The 22,996-nt window shown below is 31.8% G+C and overlaps 1 protein-coding gene across 1 annotated transcript; it reads left to right on the top strand.

Annotated features, from left to right (window-relative positions):
* Positions 1-13,203: 13,203 nt before the first annotated feature.
* LOC107471188 (inositol transporter 4-like) lies at positions 13,204-15,114 on the top strand. Its single transcript, XM_016090632.3, has 3 exons — positions 13,204-13,743; positions 13,826-14,539; positions 14,632-15,114. The coding sequence occupies exons 1-3, from the start codon at positions 13,204-13,206 to the stop codon at positions 15,112-15,114; spliced, it is 1,737 nt and encodes a 578-aa protein (XP_015946118.1).
* The last annotated feature ends 7,882 nt before the right edge of the window (positions 15,115-22,996 follow it).

Below are 22,996 nucleotides of genomic sequence, written 5' to 3'. Positions count from 1 at the left end.
CATGTTTTAATTACTTAATATTTTTTGCACATTCTAAAAAAAATATGTCCAAACATCTAGACATGAATAAGTAAAAGTGGATTATTAAAGTGAACTAGTATATGTATCCGTCTTGCGCCGAGAAATATACACACAAATATATAAAATAATTTTTTGAAACTTTTAAATAAAAATACATAACAATTATTGTTATATAAATTTGACAAAGTTAATTAAATCTAAATTTAACTGTTTTTAATGTCGAAAACAATGAATAATTATTTTATTTATTTTTAAAATAGAACAATTATTTATCGATAATAATACATAATTTGTGATTAAATTAAAATATTTATATTAGGATCCTATGTTTTTGAACATTTCATTTTAAACAATATTGGTTCTTGAATTTGTAGATATTTTTTAATGATTCATGAATAAACCTTTTAAACTCTCATACTTTTATATTAAAACCGATTTGAGCAAGTACAATTTAATATGAGATAAAATTTGTCTTTGAACCTTCTTTATTATTATAGTAAAAGATACTAATATTGAGAATTGTCTTTATTAAAATCTATTTAGGATTGTTTTATTTGTTGGTACTATATTCATTTTTTGAATTAAAGTAATACGACCAACGTTGTTACCTAGTGAAACTTATCAATTTATTTTGTCTCTTCTTGAGTTAAAGTAGTTATATTTATACTTAGAGATAATGCCTTTTTTTTGTTAGTTTGAACACCTAATAAAACTATTAAAGATAGGATGAATACATAATTAAATACAAGTTCTTATCTTAATTCTCGTGGAATGATAGGAAGGATCTGTCTAAAGATATGAAGTACAGACACTTCTTCAAGTTGCAGTGTCCACGTATAAGATACATTTTGGACACAACACGATACTTATTTGACACTTGTCCGACATCCGTGTCTTGTGAGTCCAACCGTATTTTAATAAAAAATATACAAAATGCTTCTGCGGACACGCTTAAACACATTTAAATACTATTATCATATTATGTGTCAACCGTGTCCAACTTTATTAGTAACATATATTCTTAAAATGAGTTTACAAATAGTATATATTATAATTAAATCTTTTTATAATTAAAAATATTAAAAACAATTAAAATATATAATTTATATTTTAATATGAATACCATATTGAAATATTATTATCATTTATCTAAAAATATATCTTACATGTTTTATATAAGTTTAATTTTGATGCATTGACACTATACAATATATTTTACACAGTTGTCTAATCATATTTGTTTTTTTAGTTAAATATTCACGCGGTCAATATAAAAATTAGTTATTTTTTGCTGAAATGACATTTTGTGGTTGGATGCACGTGTAATACTGGTTGACTATTCACGCATGTCTAGTATTTGTGCTAGTGTATGTGTTCCATAGGTCTAAAGCCTTTGCCAAGTACAACCACCTTTTCTTCCAAAATAAAAATATTTGTTATATAACATAAAAACATCATGATACCACTAAAATATTTTATCATGTGCTTCATAACAATACCTACTAATCATATGAGCATCTTCTTAAATTATACGTTTGGTTCTTACTAACAACATTACTTGAAGGGAATTGGGTTAGATCTTGAGACTTGAATAATGGAATCATCAATTATATTTAATGGTATTTTGAGTCTTAATGTACCTCATTCTTCTATTATGAAGGAGTAAAAATGTAATATCATTTGAAATGTCAAATTCCGCCACCATAAACAAAGCCAAAATCTATACTACATGATACACAACTGTAATAACTTTATCAAATGTATATTTTTTCTGCTTAGATGTATTGCAATGACTAACGTGTTTGAGACTATTTGTTTTAACTCATCACTCTCAAAATTTAGTTTTTTCATAACAATTCTTTTAACTAACAAAGAACTATCAACTTCAATTGTTAAGCGTATAAGAGATAAAGATAGTCTTTCGTTGTTTTACCATAGGATTGTAAGCTTTCATCTATATCAAATAAATATAATAATAACTTAATCTCATCATATGACATAGTTAACTCTGCATATAATATAAAATAGTGTTAAAATTCAATCAACTTAAAATGATCAATAGTTAGAAAATTTTTATTATTTGTAGTTAATGAAACTCATCTTTTATGTTTAATATTATTTTTCACAGATATAAAATATTATTTGAGAACTCATGCCAATAGCTATCCTAGATGTATTTTGGTTTTGAAATATTATTAGAAGTTAGTAGAATGATAACCTATTGACATATGATCTAGAGGTTTTATGAACTTCGTTTCATGAATGGCATCTATATATGAATTTTCTATCATCTTGTAACAATCTAAGAGTAAAACATGTATCCTTGTAAATATAATATGGATCATCACTCTTGTTGTCTTTATGACTCCAATTATCATACATTTTCTTTGACTATTTAAGAGAAGTAGTTGTTGGTGATTATCTTTATCATTTCTTAAAGAAACATTGGTTAAAATTTCACTTATAAAGTATTGTGAACAATTATATATGCATAGGAAATTATTCTTTTGATAAAGTGAACAACAATGATAGAATTTTGTAATTTGTATAACACAAAATTATAATAGCTAAAAATTATTTAAATATTTTTTTCGTATCTAACATATTAAATAAAATAGATGCAGGGTACATGTTAAGATTTCAAATTTAAATAATTGAATATATGGAAACAACTTTGAATAGAAGGTCATCGTTACTTGCAAGCACATGGGTCAACCTTAACTTTTAATTGTAAAATATTTTTTTCCAAATAAATTTGACATAAGTTAAATTTTATGTATGAGAATATGACCTGTCATTTGGCCCAAAAATATATATTTGTAATATTTTGTCTTTTCAACAATACCATACACATAAGAAGATTCTTTGTAATGTAAATCATAGATTGGTCATTTTCCAAACGAAATGAAGGTCTAGTTAGAGATGGTTCTTTCTTTTAGATGCTATAGCCAAATAATTGTTATATTGCATCACATGCTCAAAATGCATCTACAATTAAAATAATTCCTAATTTTATCAACATGAATTTTTCTAAATGAATCACCAATATTATATATAGTGGTTGTTAAACAATTGTTGCCCTTATGTGTAGATTGACATTTTAGTTTTAAACAGCTCATTTAAGTTTGAAGTTATGTATTTAACTCTCAGAAGGGATCTTCTTGTAGCTCGGCTATGGATGGTCGTACATTAGTTTGATGACATTAGTCATCTCTTGAGTACATGCGTTATTGTTTGGCACAAACATATCAACAATTTACAAACAAACCAATGTGGTAATATAAATTTAAACTTTAGAAGAAAATAACCATAATATATAGAGATTTGTTTTTAGAAATTTCAGCAGAGTTTTATCTATAACTGGAATGCGCCATAAACTCTATCCATCAACAATTAACTTAAACAGCACCAGTTGTCAACAATCAATGAACAATAGTCAATAATCAAGAAGCAATATCCATAAATCCACTAAATCTACTAAACTAGAATCAATAATCAAGAACCAATAATCAGGATATATCAAACACTTTCAGCAGTTCAAAGCTACAATCCTAAATCCACTAAAACTAAAATCAATAATCAAGAATCACTAATCATGATATATCAAATAATTTTAGCAGTTCAAACCTACAACCCTAAATCTATTAACACCATAATCAATAATCAAGAATCATTAATCAAGAATTATCAAACACTTTCAGCATATAAAAGACTTAAAGTAGTACTTATGACGTTCTCCAATCAGGCCAAATCGTCATCTGTACGATGGGAGGTGGTGGAGGGGCATCAGCTGGCTGGCTTCCGTGGAAGGATTTTGGCATCACGGCGTCCGTTGCTGGAGGCGACGTCGCCGAGACAGTAGCTTGCACTATAAGAAAAATGCTAAGTACTGATGAGCGGATATTTTATACACTTTTTGGCACTATTTTCTCAGTATTTTTAGTATGTTTTGTTAAGTTTTATTATGTTTTAGTGCAAAAATCACTTTTTAGATGCTACTTTGAGTTTTTGTGGTTTTTATATGATTTTAGGTGATTTTTGGATTAATCTGGCAAGTTTTGGAAAAGTTTGATTCAGAGGCAAAGAAAGGACTGCAGATACTGTCAACTCCTGACCTCCGTGCATTAAAAGAAGCATTTCTGGAGCTAAAGAGGTCCAATTGACGCACTCTCAACGGTGTTAGAAAGCTAACTTTCAGGGATTTCCATCAATATATAGTAATTTATACTTTACTTTGAAATGATGACCTAAAATGGGCATTGAACGCCCAAATCATCCCCTGCCCGGCGTTCAACTCCCCAAAAGGAGCAAGCTCGACGTTGAACGCCCAAAATGAACCAAATCCGGTGTTCAACACCCTGGACACCAATGCAGCTTGAGTTGATGCCATCCTATAATGAAGTAAAAGAAGCTTTTTAGTCATGTGGCTCTACTAAAGCACCCAGTCTTAACGGGTTAACATGTTTTTTGTGAAAAAATATTGGGAGATCATTGGGATGGAGTTCACGGAATCATTTTTTGACTTCTTCAAACTGGGATTTCTACACATGAACTTAAACATGACATGGGTAACCTTAGCCTCAAAGATATATGTGCCAGAAGAAATGAAGGACTTTAGACCAATAAGTATGATGGGAAGCGTATATAAGGTAATATCAAAGGTTTTGGTCCTAAGGATAAATAAAGTGATGAGCTCCTTGGTAGGAGAAGTGCAATCTGCTTTCATACAAGATAGGCAGATTCTCGATGGTGCATTAATCGCATCAGAAATAGTTGCTTAGTTGAAAAAAGGCAAGAGAGGAGTAATAATTAAGCTTGACTTCAAGAAAGCATATGACACTGTGAGATGGTCATTCATGGATCAGGTTCTAAAACTTATGGGTTTTGGTGATATTTGGAGGAAATGGATAGTCGATTGCTCAATACAGTGGCCATGTCGATCATTGTAAATGGATAACCAATAGAGCCTTTTGCTATGGAGAGGGGATTGCATCTTGGCGCTCCAATTTTGTCGTTCCTATTTATTTTGGTGGATGAGGTTTTGAATAAGATGTTTACAAGAGCAAGGGATATAAAAATCATCTCTAGCCTAGAAGTTGGTAGAGACAAAGTGCTTTTATCGCATTTACAATTTCTAGCGATACAATATTGTTTTGCCCACCGAATAGGAAGGTTTTATGAAATTTTAATGGGATACTAGCCTGTTTTGGGATGATGTTGGGACTAGTGATTAACTATTAGAAGTCCACCCTCATTCCTATCAATGTGCCTGAGAAAGTTGCATATGATTTGGCAGAGGTCATGAACTGTCTGCTTGGGAGACTACCAATCACATATTTAGGTATTCCTTTGGGAGCTAATCCCAAGCGTATTGAAACTAGGAAGCCGATCATTAAAAAGATAGAGAAGAAACTGTCAAAAGGAAAGTCAGGGTTACTTTCAAGAGTGGATAGGTTGACAATTATCAAATTGGTAATAAATAATTTACCGTTCTACTATTTGAGCTTATTCAAACAACCTAAGGTAGTGGCTAAGAAGATTATTTCTCTACAATAAAATTTTTTTGGGGTACAAAAGAAGGGCGAACAAATTTACTAATCGTAGTATGGAGCACTATACAGAAGCCAAAGGAGCATGGATGGCTTTCTTTATTTTTTTCCCTCGAGCTCTCGATTATTAGTAGACTATTAATTGATTATAATTGAATTTTTGTGATATAAGTTGGAGTATGTTTGATTATTATACTAAATGAGTTTTATTATGCTCAATTTTTAAAAATGATATTATAGCATAGTTGATATCTACATCATGTTTGATTATAACTGGATTTTTGTGATATCATTTAGAGTCTGTTTGATTATTCTTAGCTTTTAAAATATGATATTACAGCATGCTTGATTATATCATACTTGATATTTGATTGTTGAGTTTTAACTTTTTTACTTTTTGAATTTGATTGGATTTTGGTTGTTTAATTAACTAGTTTTGAAAAATGCGAAAGAAGACTGCACCAAAACGAGTGAAAAGAGAACAAAAAATGATTGTTGAACTAAAATTTTGGAGCTGGAAAAGGGTTATCAATTCCATGAAAAAATGAAAGGGAGAAAACAAAAGAAAAAACAGCATAAGGAAGCCCCAAAGATTGTCAATAAAAAGGAAAGAAAGAAAAAAGAAAAGAAAGGGTTGGATACCCCGAAGGAGACAAAAGCACAAACTAGGAGCCTCCCAAGTTAGTCTGTATGAAAATACTGGGATTGAAACTTTAGAAAAAATAATTTGAGATGAAATAAGGAAAGTTTGAGAAAAATTTGGAACATATCAAGGGGGAAAGAATTGATTGTAAAAATTTTCTACTGAATTTTTACTATTGAATTTGACTATCATATTAGCAATTTTTTTACTACTGAATTTGATTATTATGTTTATTGAGTTTGATTATACCCATGTTTAGTGCTATATTTGACTACTGAGTTTGATTATACATGTTTACTGAGTTTGATTATACTCAGGTTCAGTGCTATATTTTGCTATTGAATTTGATTATACGTGTTTACTTAGCTTGATTATACTCAGGTTTAGTGCTATATTCAAAGTTTGATTATACATATTTACTGAGTTTCATTATACTTAGGTTTAGTGCTATATTTGACTTTTGAGTTTGATTATATGTGTTTATTGAGTTTGATTATACTCATGTTCAGTGCTATATTTGACTACTGAATTTGATTATACATATTTGCTAAGTTTGATTATACATGACTACTGAGTTTGGTTATCTTTTTCATGGTACAATCTAAAACTTAATGAAATGTAAATCTTGATGCAGAAGGAAGTTAAGTTAAAAGTTTAAAATGGTTCCCTGTACATATATATAAATTAAATGAAGCCATCTTTAATTAATTGAAGCATCAACATCAATCCTATTTATTAGTTACATTAGTTATTAGTACTTGTAACTCTTTTTGGATATAAAACAATAAAAACATTAGTCCTGTTACAGAATTTGGGTATATGACATCAAATCCATATGTAGATATCAAATTTCTGAGAATCACTATAAACTTTAAATGCTGTCTTAACCAAAATGATTTATACATTCCAAATGAATGAGCCCCAAATCAACCACGAGAAGAATGGAAACTGCATACATCAATAACATTTGAAACAAGGCAACTTTAATGTGAAAAAAGTATTATATTTCTAAACCAATAATAACTCTGAATCTCAGATAACTCAGAATGTTGAGTGTAAATTCACTAATCACATGTAAAATCAAAATTTAAACTATTATAAAGGAAAAAAATGCAAGAGTTCTATTGCAACATGTAAAATCAAAATTAAAACTATTACAAAGATATTCACAAAGGTTAACACATATTCCAGCTTCTTATCCCTTTTCACAATAATCTTAGCTTTACAATTTTGTTTGGAAGTTGGATTTGTCTTCTTTAGTGGATCAATTTTTTATCTTTGATAACCGTCTCTAGAATATACCAAGATTTGGTATGTAATCTGTCTATTTTGATTCCACTTAATAGTTCTTATATTCCATGAAAAACCAACCCTCTTTACATAATTGGTATAAAATGCTTCATAATCTTTTAAAGAGGAAAATGCAATTCCTATGCTTGGAACAACCTAAAACATAGATAATAAAAAATTTAAAATCAAATCAGGAATTAAAAATGGATAATAAAAAAATAAAATCAAATTAGAGCCATATACATATGTAAAATTTCCTCAATGACTTATGTAAAACTCGCAAAATTAACGAATAATTAGTCAATAAATTAATTTTTAATCCAAAAAATTAGAAAATTGAATTTTATAGTTTACTGAGGTAGAGCTAATTAAAATAGAAATTTTGACACTAATTTTAAATAATTTGGCCCGAAATTAGGCTGAATGGGCCAAACCAGGCCTGTATTGGGCCCAAGGCCCAACCTAACTCAAATAAAACCTAGAGAGCTTCAGCTCTCTTCCCCCTCTCTTGATGAAGCACACTGGAAAATACCTCTATTGGAAAGGAAGAACACCTTCCAAAATTACAAACCCTCACTTATCAATCAAATCCACATAACTTTTGATCCGGAGCTCCGATCGTCGCACCGTTTGTGGCCACGTGACCAGTGGGTCAAGCTCTATAAAACATTAAAACCCATAGGACAATTTGGTTTGTATATCACTAACTCTTTTAAACCATTAATGATTATGAACCATAGTTGATTTTGTGGAATTTATGTGGAACTAGAGTGAGATATATGTGTTGGAGGCAAATTGGGTGATATCAGTGACTAGGAAGTGGACCGTGGAGGTTAGATCTTCGTTTGGTGAGGATTCGAGACTTTGGACATTTGAGGAGCAGAGGTATTTTGTGGTGCTTTGGCATTAGGGAGAAATCAGCCAAGGTATGGTTTCGGTTTCTCGTATTTAATATGTAATGTCTTATGAAAACTTAGGCTAGATGACTATAGGATAGGTTGAAATGTATGAATATGTTTAATACTTAGCACCTTTGATGATGATTGTAATATGAATTGAGTATTTGTTGGATGATTGTTGTTTATAAAGATAATAGGATGTTAAGTAATGAGTTAATGATGATTGACATAATGATATGAATATATATATTGAGTAGAGGGATGATAATCTTGTTGGTATATTTAAGAAATTGATGCATGAGATTGTTAAAATTGAGGAAGGATAGGATGTGGAGGTTGTTGAGGTATCGAAAAAGTATACTGTGTGATGATTTTGTGTGTGGTAGGTTGAGTTTGAGTTGGTATATGTAGATTGTTGTTATATGATTATTGATGAATATTGATTTGAAGTATGATGAAGTGAGAATCTTAAATGAGTTGAGGAATTGAGAATTGAATAGTTTAAATAGTTGAAATGATTAAAGGTTGATAATCATTTGGAATTGGTTTTGAGTGTTTTGGAAGTGTCTTGGTTGATAGTGGTTTGATTTAAAAATGAAAATTTGGTAAAAATAGAGGTAGGTGTTTATGAGGAAAAATCTGGTTTTTAGCTGAACTTCGACAGGCCATAACCTGGCTTCTAGACTCCCAAATTGTTTCAAACTTATTTCATATGAATATTGGGTTTGTGAAGTTTACGCCGTTTGAAGAATGGATGAAAAATGTTTTAAAACAAAAAAGTTATGCGCGTTGGAAGTTTAGAGTGCAAAGTTGAAAATTCTACAGCATTCAGCATTTTTGCTGTTCTGCATAACTTGCGTACGCGATTACTGCACACGATGCGACCAACCTATTTAGGTTGGGTACCTCGAGTACGCGAGCAGGGTGCTTGTGTATACGAGCATAGAAAATTGTACGCCCACGCGTACGCATGACCTTTTAAAAATGCACTCCCACGCGTACGCGTGACCCCTATTTTCAGCAAAGTGAATTTTATGTTGTAAAACCTAATTTTGAACTTCTAAAACCTCTATTTTTACTCCCCAGTGCCCTAAGTCTTAAATTAATCATAGGAAGGAAGTTGAATATTGAGAGGATAATAACTTGTGAGTGAAGAAAGATTGTAAAGGGGTGATGTAAGTTGAAAAGTTTAACGGGAAGGCTGGTTCGTAAATAAATGTGATTGCGGGCCCGGGTAGTAGGCAGTGGCGACGTCCACTTGCTTCGGGTATGAAATGAGGAAGAAGAAGTATGAAAACTGAGTTAATTATGAATTTTGGATGAGATACCTGGGTAGTAGCAAGGATAGTGGTTCGTCCCGCTTGCTCCAGGTTAATGTTTGAAATTTGATAACAATGATGATTGATTTAAGCAGAATGAATATATGTTTGAGACCCTGGGCAGTAGCAAGGATGGTGGTTCGTCCTGCTTGCTCCAGGTCAGAGATTGTGACGCTTGGGTAGTAACGACAGTAGTGGTTATTCCACTTGCTCCAGGTTGAGTTTTTAAACACCCGCCTGGGTAGTAGCCGCAGTAGTGGTTATTCCACTGGCTCTGGGTTGAGCGAGTAGTAGCAAGGGGGTTGTAGCTCAAACCCACTTGCTCCGTGATGGGTGTTTCAGTCCATGGTTAGCTACCAGGACGTATTGGATTGGCTATATAACCTACAGAAAATATCATCAGCCATAGGATATGCATACATCATATGCATATTGTTTGAATTGCTTGCTTGTGCATTAATTGGGATTGCCTAAGTGATTATAATATGCTATTTGTTATATTTGCTATCTGTATTACTTGTACTCTACCTGTGTTTGCCATTGTCTGCTTGTTTGTCTTTGTATTTTCATCGGAGATGGAGGAACAGAGGAAAGGCAGAGAGATTTAAGGTTCTAGTTAAGTTTTGGTTAGATCTAAGGAATTGGTTAAGTTTAAAAAGCCTTAGAGAACCACCCTAATTCATGGTTTCTATTTTTGTCCTTTAAGTTTTATAATATGAATGTCAGCGTTCTAGGATTGCCTCTGAATTTCCAGGACCTTATATCTTATGTGCGCGGTACCTTTACCATGCTATGTTGTTGATTTTTAAATGTAGGTCGAGAGGTACCTCGCTAAGCATCTGGAATTCTGGAGTGAAGTGGATTTTAGGGGTCTATTTTAATGTATAGTTTATATATGATCATATTTATAGAACTCTCCTGATAACTTGTATTATTTTGCACCTCTTAGAGGTTTATGGAGAACCAAAATTTATTATATATGTATTTTAGGTTCTGGGTTAAGTATATACATGTATGTAAATATTCTCCGGCCAGCTTTAGCTCCGCAGGCTGAGTTAGGAGCTTGTTATTTTGTATTCTTGACCCTCTGTTCTTACTTTATATATATAGAGGTTGTAACGCCTCGCTACCTCTGTTTTATATCCTAGGTGTAAAGCTCTTTCTGGTAGGGTGTTACAACTTACATGTATAATCAAACTCAGTAGTCAAATATAGAACTGAACTTGAGTATAATCAAACTTAGTAAACATGATAATCAAACGCAGTAGTCAAATATAGCACTAAATCCCCACACATTCATAGAATCAGCATCATCATCTGATCTAAGCAAATGCAAAAATTTTAAATGTGTACACTACCAATTTTACTCCAATCCAGGGGCTAAACATTTTTCTCATTACACAAATTTATAACATAAATTTTTCAGGATGTAATCACACAACATACATGATGTAGTTGGGAAGCATTTCTTTCTGGAACCAAATAAAAGTACCTAAATGACGTAATGAAGCCACAAATCAGAAGCATTTGCATAATTAGATACATAGATCACCAAAACTCAACACACAGAATACATGGATCAGTTGGAGCAACTAGAATTTCCATCAGAAATCAAATATGTAGTTAAACCATTCAGGAATAAAAAATGGATAATCGAAAAATTGAAATCAAATCAATAATAAAAAATTAACATACGAAGTAAATGAAACACAAACTTCATCATTTGAGCTTGTGGATTCCATTAAATCAAAAGTTATAATAAAAAACATAAGATAACAAGAACCAAAAACAGCACTAAGAAGAGTTTTTATGAACTGCGAGATTGAAGTAGAGCAGAGGGAAGCGTGGAGAAGAGAAGAAAGCGAGGAGTAAGGTTGGCGCAATCAAAGAGAAGAGAAGTGAGGAGTGAGGTTGGCATGATCAAAGAGAAGAGAAGTGAGGTGCATGCAATAGAACTCCTCTGTCGAGAAGAGAAGAAATCACGATTGAATTTGGCGCGATGAAAAAACTCCTAGCGTGTTGTATTGTCTTTGAATCCTAGTGCATCTTTATACGTAACCATATTTTTTACTGTATTCTGGTGAGAGTGGCTGAATTAGTGGCTGAAAAGTAATCTATCAATAATATTTTTGATTATGCTAATTGGAATATCATTTTACCCTCTCTTTCCTTCTATATTCTCTCCTTAATATAGTTACTCGGAGCATAACCTCTTTAGAACAAATCATCATATCTCACAATTTCTGAGGTACATATATTATTACCTTCTATCATTTTTTTATTAAAAACTAATCATTTATCTAAAAAAATATTTGAGACTAAATTAAAATTTAGTACAAACTATTTTTTGAACACCTCAGAAAATAAATATTCACTCCAAAACAGGTTTTGAATTGATTAATTAACTCTTTCTGTTGGTTAGGGACGGGGAGAATACATTTTGAATATAATAAAATGTTAAAAATTTTCAAAATATTAAAGTGATATTGATCTCCTTCAAAATGTATCACCAATTCATCAACACAATTTTATTTGTCTTTCCGAATAAAGTAATAGTAAAATCACATAACTTGAAGGGTTTGACTTTTATATATTGGTTAAAATAAAAAAATAATCAGTTATTTTATTCTTATTTTTTATTTTATTTTATTATTTTGTTAGAGAATTTAGCTTTACTTAGATTATAAATAGATAAGATACATGAAAAAACAGATAAATTTTAACAAAAAACAAAAACAAAAACAAAACAAGAAATTAGATAGGATTAAGAAAACTAATATACGGTTAAGACAGGGTTGAATACAATGAAGGCAAATTTTGGTGTCTTGTTGTTGTTTGTTAAAGATATGAATATATTAGCTGTCATTAACGTAAAAGATTTATATATAAAGGAGAAAAAATACAGTTTGAACCAATAAAATACAAGAAAATAACTTCGGACTTCTGAGACCAAAAAAAGGAGCATAATACCACATATCTGATCTGAGAAATTTTCTATAGAAGTTTAACATTAGAGTGCTGTGATTTCCATAGTAAAGTTTATTTTCTCTCAACTTTTTCTATAGTACAAGTACGTAACATATTTTATCTAATTAATTTATCTCAATCTTTTTTGGATTGTACTTTTTCTTTATATAACAATAAATAATAATGATATGATAAGATATAATCCTAATTGTTTCTGTGTTGCTGATCGTAACTCTATAGGATTAATTAGGAACAATAATAATTACCTTTTTGATAAGGTGTTAAGATCGGGATAAAAAAATAGATATTATTGATTAATTATTGTTGAGATCAAATTTTACTTTATAATTGAAAGTCTGCATGATGTTATGAAATGCATGAAATTAATTGTATGTATAAATAAACAATTCTTGATGGAATAATAATATTTTCAGCGTGGCTGGAGTGCAAGTGGTAGAGGTAAGCTAGAAATCATCAATAGGGTTGACATTAGATTAATAAGGTGATCAGTAAGAATGGAAGGAGGGCCGGAGGCAGCGAGTAAGCAAGAGTTCATGGAATTCTGGAAAAGAGCAACCAGTTCGCCCTACATCATGCGCCTTGCTCTATCGGCCGGAATTGGAGGTCTCCTCTTTGGCTACGACACCGGTGTTATCTCAGGAGCCTTGCTTTACATTCGTGAGGACTTTGTAGAAGTTGATAAAAAATTATGGTTGCAGGAAGTCATTGTAAGTATGGCTGTAGCGGGAGCCATCATTGGTGCTGCACTTGGTGGATGGATGAACGACACGTTCGGCCGTAAGACCTCTATGTTAGGGGCTGATATTGTTTTCTTTCTTGGCGCAATAGTCATGGCTGTTGCCCCTGCTCCTTGGGTCCTTGTTGTTGGAAGAATTTTGGTTGGTTTTGGAGTTGGCATAGCTTCCATGACTTCTCCTCTCTATATCTCAGAAGCCTCCCCAACTGCTATTAGAGGAGCTCTCGTTTGTATTAATGGTCTCCTAATCACCTTTGGCCAATTCCTCTCCTACCTTATCAACCTCGCATTCACCAAGGTATATATATTTACTCGGATAATAACTAAAAAAGATTAGATAATTTAACATATTTGACTAATATATTTACCATAATATGCAGACTCCTGGAACGTGGCGTTGGATGCTTGGGGTGGCCGGACTTCCGGCGGTGGTTCAGTTTGTTTTGATGCTGACCCTTCCTGAGTCACCGAGGTGGTTGTACAACCAGGGGAAAGAAAATGAGTCAAGGAAAATCCTGGAAAAGATTTACAAAGCAGATGAGGTTGAAGGGGAGATAAAAGCGATGAGAGAAGCGGTAGAACAAGAGAAGCAAGAGGAAGGGTTGATCGGTCAAACCCTTGGAGAGAAAATGAAGGCTGCTTTCAGCAACGTCGCTGTTCGAAGAGGATTGTATGCAGGTGTGACTGCTCAAGTCGCTCAACAATTCGTTGGCATCAACACCGTCATGTATTACAGCCCAACCATTGTTCAGTTTGCCGGCATTGCATCAAAATCTACCGCACTTGCACTCTCCCTCGTCACATCTGGTCTCAATGCTATTGGATCTATCCTCAGCATGCTTTGCATCGATAAATATGGAAGGAGAAAGCTCATGCTCCTATCCCTTATTGCAATCATCATTTGTCTCCTTACTCTCACTGGAGTTTTCTATCAGGCAGCTACCACTGCTCCTCCAATTGACAACGTTTACACCCTCAGCTTCGGTGCTAATGCTACATGCCAAGCTTATCTTGATGCCCCCAATGTCTCTTCATGGAACTGCATGAAATGTTTGAAAGCTGAATGTGCCTTCTGTGCCAGCACTGGGGGCAATGTAAGTTCATCACTTCCATCTCTTTCAACTTATATATATATATCTATGTATTAGTCTAATCTAATCTAACATAATCAATGAACATGATGCAGCATCTTCCGGGAGCGTGCCTGGCGGAAACAAAGGAAGTCAGAGCGGTGTGCGGTGAGCAAAAGCGCGTGTGGTTTTCTGATGGATGCCCAAGCAAAATTGGAGTGCTTGCAGTTATAGTGTTGGGACTATATATCCTAGCGTACTCTCCTGGAATGGGATCAGTGCCTTGGGTTTTGAACTCAGAGATTTACCCATTGAGATTCAGAGGAATTTGTGGAGGCATAGCAGCAGTTTCAAACTGGTGTGCTAATCTCATAGTGAGTTTGACATTCTTGTCACTCATTCATGCACTTGGGGCTGCAGGAACATTCCTCCTCTTTGCTGGATTTTCCACAATTGGACTAGTTGCCATCTATCTATTGGTACCAGAAACCAAAGGACTTCAGTTTGAAGAGGTTGAGAAGTTGCTTCAGAAAGGTTTCAACCTTTGTGATTGCACCAATCCAAAGATAGACGAAGAGAAAGCAAGTACTAGTAATTAAATAAAACGATATGATACGATGAAGCTGCTAGTTATCTTTCCATATAGATCAAGAATCAGACGATTCTCTTTTCTAGGAATGGAAATTAAAGGAGGAGATAAATATAATTGCTGTTTCAGTGCGTGCATTCTCTTCTTCAAAATCCATGCTGACAGAGCGATAGAGAATTTCTCCATGTATGTCAGATTTGTATCCAAGACATTAAATAAGAAAAGAGGCACGTTGTATGAATACTTTTATGAAAAAGTCTATGGAGCCAGTAATTTTATTAAAATTTGGCCAGCCCTTAACCTGCAATAAAAAAATGATTAATTTCATATTATTAGATGTAATCTCACACTATTAAAAATGCTAATGATAGCTGTTTTGTTTTCTATACATCTTTAGCTTTTTCATAGTTACAAAAAAACCACAAAACATTATCTTTATATAATTAATTTTTTTTACAATAAGCCAGTGACGAATTATTCTGCCACCATAACAATATAGAATATTAAAATAGTCAAATATTTTTCTAGTTCACACAAAAATATATAAAGAATTTAACCTCTTATTTATTCTATTTATTTTTACTATTAGATTAAAACGTGCTGATATAAAAAGAGAATACAATTTCTTTGAAAAAAAATTTCTCAATATATACATTAAAAAATTTAAATAATTTATTTTTAACAAAAAGTTTCAAATTAAGCACATAATTAACATATATTTTAGAGAATTAGGTTAAAATTTTCATAAATTATTTTCTTTCTCCCAAGTCTTCATTCCAGAGCGAGTCCAATACCACATTACAATTTACAACTTCAACAAGAACTCACCGAAACTATCATAAACTAAGTTGTTATTACATGCGTGCATGACTTTTAGGCTTTAATTTTTACACAAGCTCAATAAATTATCGAATTTTTAAGCAATATATACGTTATTTAGTAAATTTGTGGTATTAAATGAAAAATGTTAAAAATCAACACTTAAAGAAAACCAATAAGTGTATGTCAGTTAGATATTTTTTTTTTCTCAAAAAATTTAACACCTTACTATGTTGTTCATCAGTTTAATTAACTAATATTAACTTAACATTATATTAAACTAAACATCATTATTTGTAACCACTATAAATAAATAAGTAAAATCCTAGGCCATTATTCTTTCGGGTTCTAAATAGGAAAAAATGATTTCATCTAAACTTATATTTCGCTTGAAAGACATACTAATTGTTGCCCCTAGATTGAAAAATCAATGGTATTGAGTCATTTTACTTAGAGTAAAGTGACAATTAAGTTTTTTATGACTTTAACTTTGGTCTAATTAGTCTTTGAAAAAAAAATATCAATTAGCTAGATCCTTCATGATAGTAAAAGATAGACATGAATATCCTTTTGTCAGTAGATAGTGCGAAATAAAAGAAGTTGCTCATGTATTTTGTTATTTATACTGGTGTGTATTTTGTTGTTGTCATATGAGCATAAAAAGAATATAGTTTTAGATATAAAAAGATTCATTACTTTTTGAGTTTGTCTATAGCCTTCAACAACTGCTCTTTATTTATCATGAATCTTATAAAAATAGAAGAAGTTTCGTTCAAAAAATTGTTATCTACGTAATAATCTTTTATAAATAAATACGTCATATTAGTTAATAATACATATAAGTACAACTATTAAGTTTTATGTGTAATAAATTGACAAAAAGACAAAATTTACTCATTTTTTATCATAAAAGACTAATGGATACTTTTTTATCCTTCAGAGACATTAATTTGATGTCAAAATTTTTATACACTTAATTGTCATTCTACTTTTTGGTTATTTAGAATGATACTTTAATAACTAGAATTCCGTAGTATATATTATATAATATATATGGAGGAGACCTATGTCGTTTGATGACATCGTGGTTTGTTGTGCATATCTTGAATTTTATAACTTTATTGTTCGGTTTAATTTGTGGTGTGAGAGTGACTTGTTCACAAATCACAATTCCAAAAATAACGTGATATTTTGTTGCTTATGAATTTTTCATTTGGTTTTTGATGTCGAAATAGCTAAGAAAGAACAGGGTAAACAGCACAGCAGCGTGAACAAGTGGCATGGTGGGTCCTATAAAGAAACAAAATATCAAGTGCGTTGAATCAGTGTGGGTTCCACTCCTACATGCCATCCACGGTCCCTTCACACGCCATTCCATTTCTTACACATTGACTATTGTAGACTTTCTCGGTTTCTTTATTGAACCGCAAAATATTTAGTCCAATTTCTTGTTAATTTGTTATTTAAGCATTAGATATAGGGGGTGCGCATGAAGAAATAGCAATTACATGAAAAAAAATCTAAAGTGAGAACCTAGATAGACACTTTCACCTAGCCAGCTATATAAATTTTAAAAGTTAAAACTAAACCCTAACACCAAATGAATTGAATTTGAATCTTTTAAATTTTAAATTTTCACTTTAAAGAGTAAAGTGTGATCTCTTACCTTTAAATAATTTCTTTTTCATATTTTTTATTGGTCCCACCTATGAAATAAATAGTAAGATATCACACTTTACCTTCTAAAATAAAATTCAAAATTTAAAAGATCAAAATCCAAATAAATTAGGTCAGGGCTTAACTTGTCAAACATCCTGAGAGCCTGTAAGTATGAATACAAATATTTATTTGTTAATTAAACGCTGAATGATATATACACTATGTTAAATTAAAACTTTAAGTTCTAGAGAAATAGAAACTTAGTTGATGAAAAATGGCAAAAGATTAAATGGTCCAATAACGTTTGGACCATTAAATAATTCTAATAATAAAATATATTTTTTACCAATTAGAAACAACAACATAATAGATTTTCTATTAATAGTAAATTCCATAAATAATTTTTTGACAATATAAATCAACGAGATTTTATGTAATTTGTTGTTTTGATCCGTTAGATGCGATAGAAAAGTCGTGTTTGCTAGTAATTTAATCATTTATTTTGACACCAATCGATTATTAGGTAACAACTGATATCAAATAACTCGATTGAAAACTTATATTAATTGATTTAATAGATAAATAAATCCATTTTTTTGTGAATACCAATCGATTGTGTAACACTCTACCACGTAGAGTCTTATGCTATAGTCATAAAATTGAGGTAGCGAGGTATTACGACCTCTAAAAATAAAATTATATATATAATATAGGTGAACTGAATATATATTCGAGGAGTCTTGAAAGAAAGCTTAAACAATAAGTCGCAAAAATAAAAGCGCATCGCTCGCGTGAACATAAACTGAGAAAACAGAAAAAGGATAATGCATAAGTATAAAGAGTAGAATGTCAAGAGTTACAAAATACCGAACCTCCGACTCAATCTGCGAAGTTAAGGTTGGCCGGAGTATAAATACATAGATATACATAATCCAAAATATCCCAAAACAGATAAAACAACAACCTGTTTTTCCACATCGACCTCTAAGAGGAACAAAATAAAGTTATACATACAAAGGAGAATCTAACTACAGAATATAAAGCATAAGCTCAAAATACAGAGTCCCAAATGTAACACTTCGCTTGCAGAATGAACTCTAGACACTTACCGAGGTGCCTCTCGACCTGCATCTGTAAACAACAACATATGTATGATATGAGAACTAGAGGTTTTCAGCATGGTAACAATGCCCACATAAATAAGATATAAGGTCCCGAAAAAGATAGAGGCAATCCTAGAACTCCAACACTCAGATTGTAAAACTTAAAGATTTAGAATGGAAACCATAAACAGGAGTGGTTCTCTAAGTCTCCTAACTTAACCAAACTCTAACCAAAACCCTTAATCCTTCACCTTCCTCCAGTCCTCTAAACTCCGGTGGAACCACACAGACAAATAAACAGACAAAGGCAAACACAATTAGAGTACAAGTAATGCAGTGGGAAATATCACCATTAACAATGTTGCCTTGCTATTAAAATGGTGGTGGAGATACTCAACAAAGGATAAATTAATGTGGAAAAAAATTATATCTTTGTGCAATGTGGTCCCATTAGATGAACCAGTTAATGAGCATAATGCACCTAAGTCTAGTAGATCGTAGAAGGATATCATAAATGGAGTTAGAAGTAACCAACTATGTAAAGAATTAAGCTTAACGAGGCTTAGAATGTGTGTTGGAAATGGTGAAAAATCAAAATGATAGGAAGATAAGTTACTGGGTGAGTAGAGCCTCAGAGAAAAATTCCCAAAGCTTTATTTGATTTCTGCTCAACAAGTAAAAACTATTGCTAACCATGGTTTTTGGGATGGCTTTAGGTTGGTGTGGAACCTAAGATGAAGAAGACGTTTTTTTTTTAATGGGAATGTAAACACTGAGGAATTACTATTATAATTACATAAAGTATGTTTAAATGAAGGTACAAAAGATAAGCTTATTTAGAGTTGCTTAGAGGACAGAAGTTTCTCAATAAAGACGTTCATCACTTCAGTGGCGTCAAAGGCGTTGGGCTTTGCTAAAACACATCATACTTTTGATAAAATCTGGTGAGGAGCAGTACCTCCGAGGGTGGGGATGGATGATGAGCTAGTTTCTGATCTTAGGCAAGCACAACATGATGAAAAGACTTGCCCAGATTAATGTGGTAGATGCAAATGAGATAACCTGTGTTTTATGTGTTTTAGAGAACGAAGATATAGATCACCTCTTCATCCATTGTAACTATGTTTCTTGTTTATTTGTAGGCGGTATTACATGGGTTAAACCAAAGGAGGTGAGAAGTTTATTTGAATCTTGCTGTGAGCAAGAAGGGGTGAGAAAGGGGAAGAAAAAGTGGATAAATTGTTGGTTTACAATAGTATGGGTGATATGGAGAATTGGAAACCAATTTATTTTTGAAAAAAAAAAAGATACATCGTGGTAGGATGCATGGGAGTTTATTGTGTATTAGCTAAAAGAATGGGAAATGCTTAACTAAAAAATGAAACAAGGACAATCAACTACTGTTGAAGGGGCTGCCAGTAGTCTAGGACCCATTGTGAACATTAAATTTGAATCTTCTTGGTGGATTCATGCACAATATGTTACTTTAAAATAATGTATGGCAGTGGATGGCTATCTTGTGAATGTTGAAAATAATATTGTTGTGCTTTTATGTGAGTTTCTAAATGCATATTCTCAAGTTAATGCTTTGGTAGAGTGCATTGAAATATCTGTCTAATTCTTGATGGAGGAGTATAATGTGTCTCTAGAGCGGGGTGGTTTTCAAAACCAATGATGCAGTCTTGGTGAGATGAGCCAAAGGATAAGGTGACAACTATTGGAGGCTAAATTTTAAAATAAATAAATTGAAAAATTTTCTACAAAGTTTCAATAATATCAAGGTTCAATGTGCTTCACACAAGGAGTTCAAATTCATCAACAATTGGAGAAGAATGGTCAATAAATAAAATGAGAATAGTAAAGCCTTGTGGTGCTAATCTATATTTTTCTAATATGCAGTAAACATATTATGTTTGATTGTCTAGAAGTGGTCTTCATGGTTGCGGGACTTCGCCTATACTGTTGGTATTTGCTACTAGAAGATTTTTTTCATGAATTTTCACGTTTTTCTCCGTGCCTCCTCTTCTTCTTCTTCTTCTTTTTTCGTGCCTCTTCTTCTTCTTCTTCTTCTTATTCTTCTTCTTCTTTCTCCGTACCTCTTCTTTTTCTTCGTAATTTTTCTCTCTCGTTATCGCCGTCATCAACACCACCTCTTCCTCCTCCTCCTCTTCCTCCTTCTTTTTTCATTGAAATTTCTTCTCCTCTTTTTTTCTCTTTCTGCTTCATCATCAGTTATCTCATTGTTGAAGATAATAAATAATTCAGGTTCAAATTATCAATTGAACCAGAACGAAATTGATTATTGTTTTGAATCTAATCAAGTGGCTAAGGTGTGGTTCAATTTAGAAAAAAAATATAGCATTAGAGGAAATATTTTTCTGCAGCAAATTTGGGTGTAGCACAAAGATATTTAAGTGTAACACGAAGATATTTGGGTGTATTTTAAGAATTTTTTGGTGTATTTTTATTTTGATAAGTTCTGCATAATTCAAAACTCTTCTTCTTCCTCCTTCTCATCTTCTACTGTTTCTTCTTTTTTTTATCATCATCACCATCTTCTTCTTCTTTTTTTCTTATTCATCTTTTTCTCTTTATTTTACCTTCCCAAGTTTCTTCTTGTTTTACTCTCTTAACAAGAATAAAAATAAAAAAATTAAACAAAGAAGAAGAAGAAGAAACACATAATGCTGCAAAATTACTTAGAAGATGATGAACTTACATTCATTTAACTAAAAGAAAGAAAGAAATAAGGAAAAAAAGAAGAAGAAAAAAACACAGCATTAGAGAAAATATTTTTCTGTATTTGCAGCAAATTTGGGTGTAACACGAAGATATTTGGGTGTATTTTAAGAATTTTTTGGTGTATTTTTATTCTAACATAATTCAAAACTCTTAATCTTTCTCATCTTCATCTTATACTGCTTCTTCTTCCTCATCTTCTTATTTCGTTTTCTTATAATTCTTGGGAGAAAAAATCAAATAAAGAAAAAAAATACATAATATTGCAAAATCATGCAGCAACAATAACAGTAATAAAAAAACAATGATGAAGATGAAACACGCGAAGAAAAATGAGATAAAACACAAAGAAGAAGGAGAAGAAGAAGAAGGAAGAGGAGGAGGAGAATGAAGATCGTGAAGAAGAAGTGTTTTTCATAATGGTGAGTGAGAGCATGTTTTGGAAACGGTTGACTGATGCACGTGTTATCATGCTCCAATGGGTGAATGTAATTTTTGTTAGACTTTGACGAACTTGTAAGACTTATAAGGCAAAAAAACTTGTATGTGTAGCATAACTCTTGTTGTATTCATTTCATTGTGGGCATCAAACGAAGTTCTCATTTATCATTTGATATATATGATTCGAGATTTATAGTTGACTTGTCCTCTTTATCATCAAATATGATGTGAAATTCATATCAAATCTAATTGTAAAATAAAGTGAGTCAAGTTAATGTCAAAAAATAAATGATAATCTCTCAAAATATAATAATATTGGAAAGAGATGTTTAAACTTGAACTGGAAATTAAGGCACGTCTTCATTTGAGAAAGTTGAGTGCAACAACGTGGCTTTCAAGTTTCGACAACCTTATGTCTCGTGGAAAAGTTGTATACTCCTTAGCTGAAAAGTGAAAATTGAAAAGTGAAAAATTCATACACACACCATGACTAACATTTTTTTTCACTTAATTTCATGCCATCAATGATGGTTAGATCAAATTTACATCATATCCAAATTATTAGAGATTTCATGATTTGAACTACCTAACATTAACCAACTAATTTATTTCAATGATAACCAATCAATTTTGATGTTAGTGAAAGTTGAGGGCGGAACTTTAAAGTTAAAATATCCAAATATTCAATGGTTGACATTGAGATAAATATATGATTTCATGTGTAGGATATAAATGACAAATATGATTTTTGGTATGGTCATGGCATGTGTCAACCATAGCATCTACTAGTCTTGTCACTTCAATTCTTGATTTTCTACTTGTGGTGTTATTTCATATAGCAATATTACTTCATATTAGGACCTTAATGATTTGATTTTGTTTATGAAAATTAAGGCATAAACTTAGTATTAGGTCGTTCGACAATTGACTAATAAGGAAGGTTGAAACGTTGTTAAACAGCAATTATTTTTATGATTATCAATCAATCGGACAACAAAACCATGGGCTAAATAAAGCAATTTAATTAATGCATATATACATTACCATGATGTATGAGATATTATATCAATTCAGACTGAATGGAATGTTGACTTAGTTCAAATGAGATTCATATTTTATTTAAGGGTTTAC

Source organism: Arachis duranensis, chromosome 1, assembly GCF_000817695.3.
Source record: "Arachis duranensis cultivar V14167 chromosome 1, aradu.V14167.gnm2.J7QH, whole genome shotgun sequence".
NCBI lineage: Eukaryota > Viridiplantae > Streptophyta > Magnoliopsida > Fabales > Fabaceae > Arachis > Arachis duranensis.
This window is presented reverse-complemented; position numbering and strand designations above follow the sequence as displayed.

What these genes read in the sequence shown, in the direction of transcription:
- LOC107471188 (XM_016090632.3), top strand. Translation starts at nt 13,204, where the DNA reads ATGGAAGGAGGGCCGGAGGCAGCGAGTAAGCAAGAGTTCATGGAATTC. An exon ending in TCAACCTCGCATTCACCAAG is followed by an intron (nt 13,744 to 13,825) that starts GTATATATATTT and finishes CATAATATGCAG; the next exon opens with ACTCCTGGAACGTGGCGTTG. An exon ending in GTGCCAGCACTGGGGGCAAT is followed by an intron (nt 14,540 to 14,631) that starts GTAAGTTCATCA and finishes AACATGATGCAG; the next exon opens with CATCTTCCGGGAGCGTGCCT.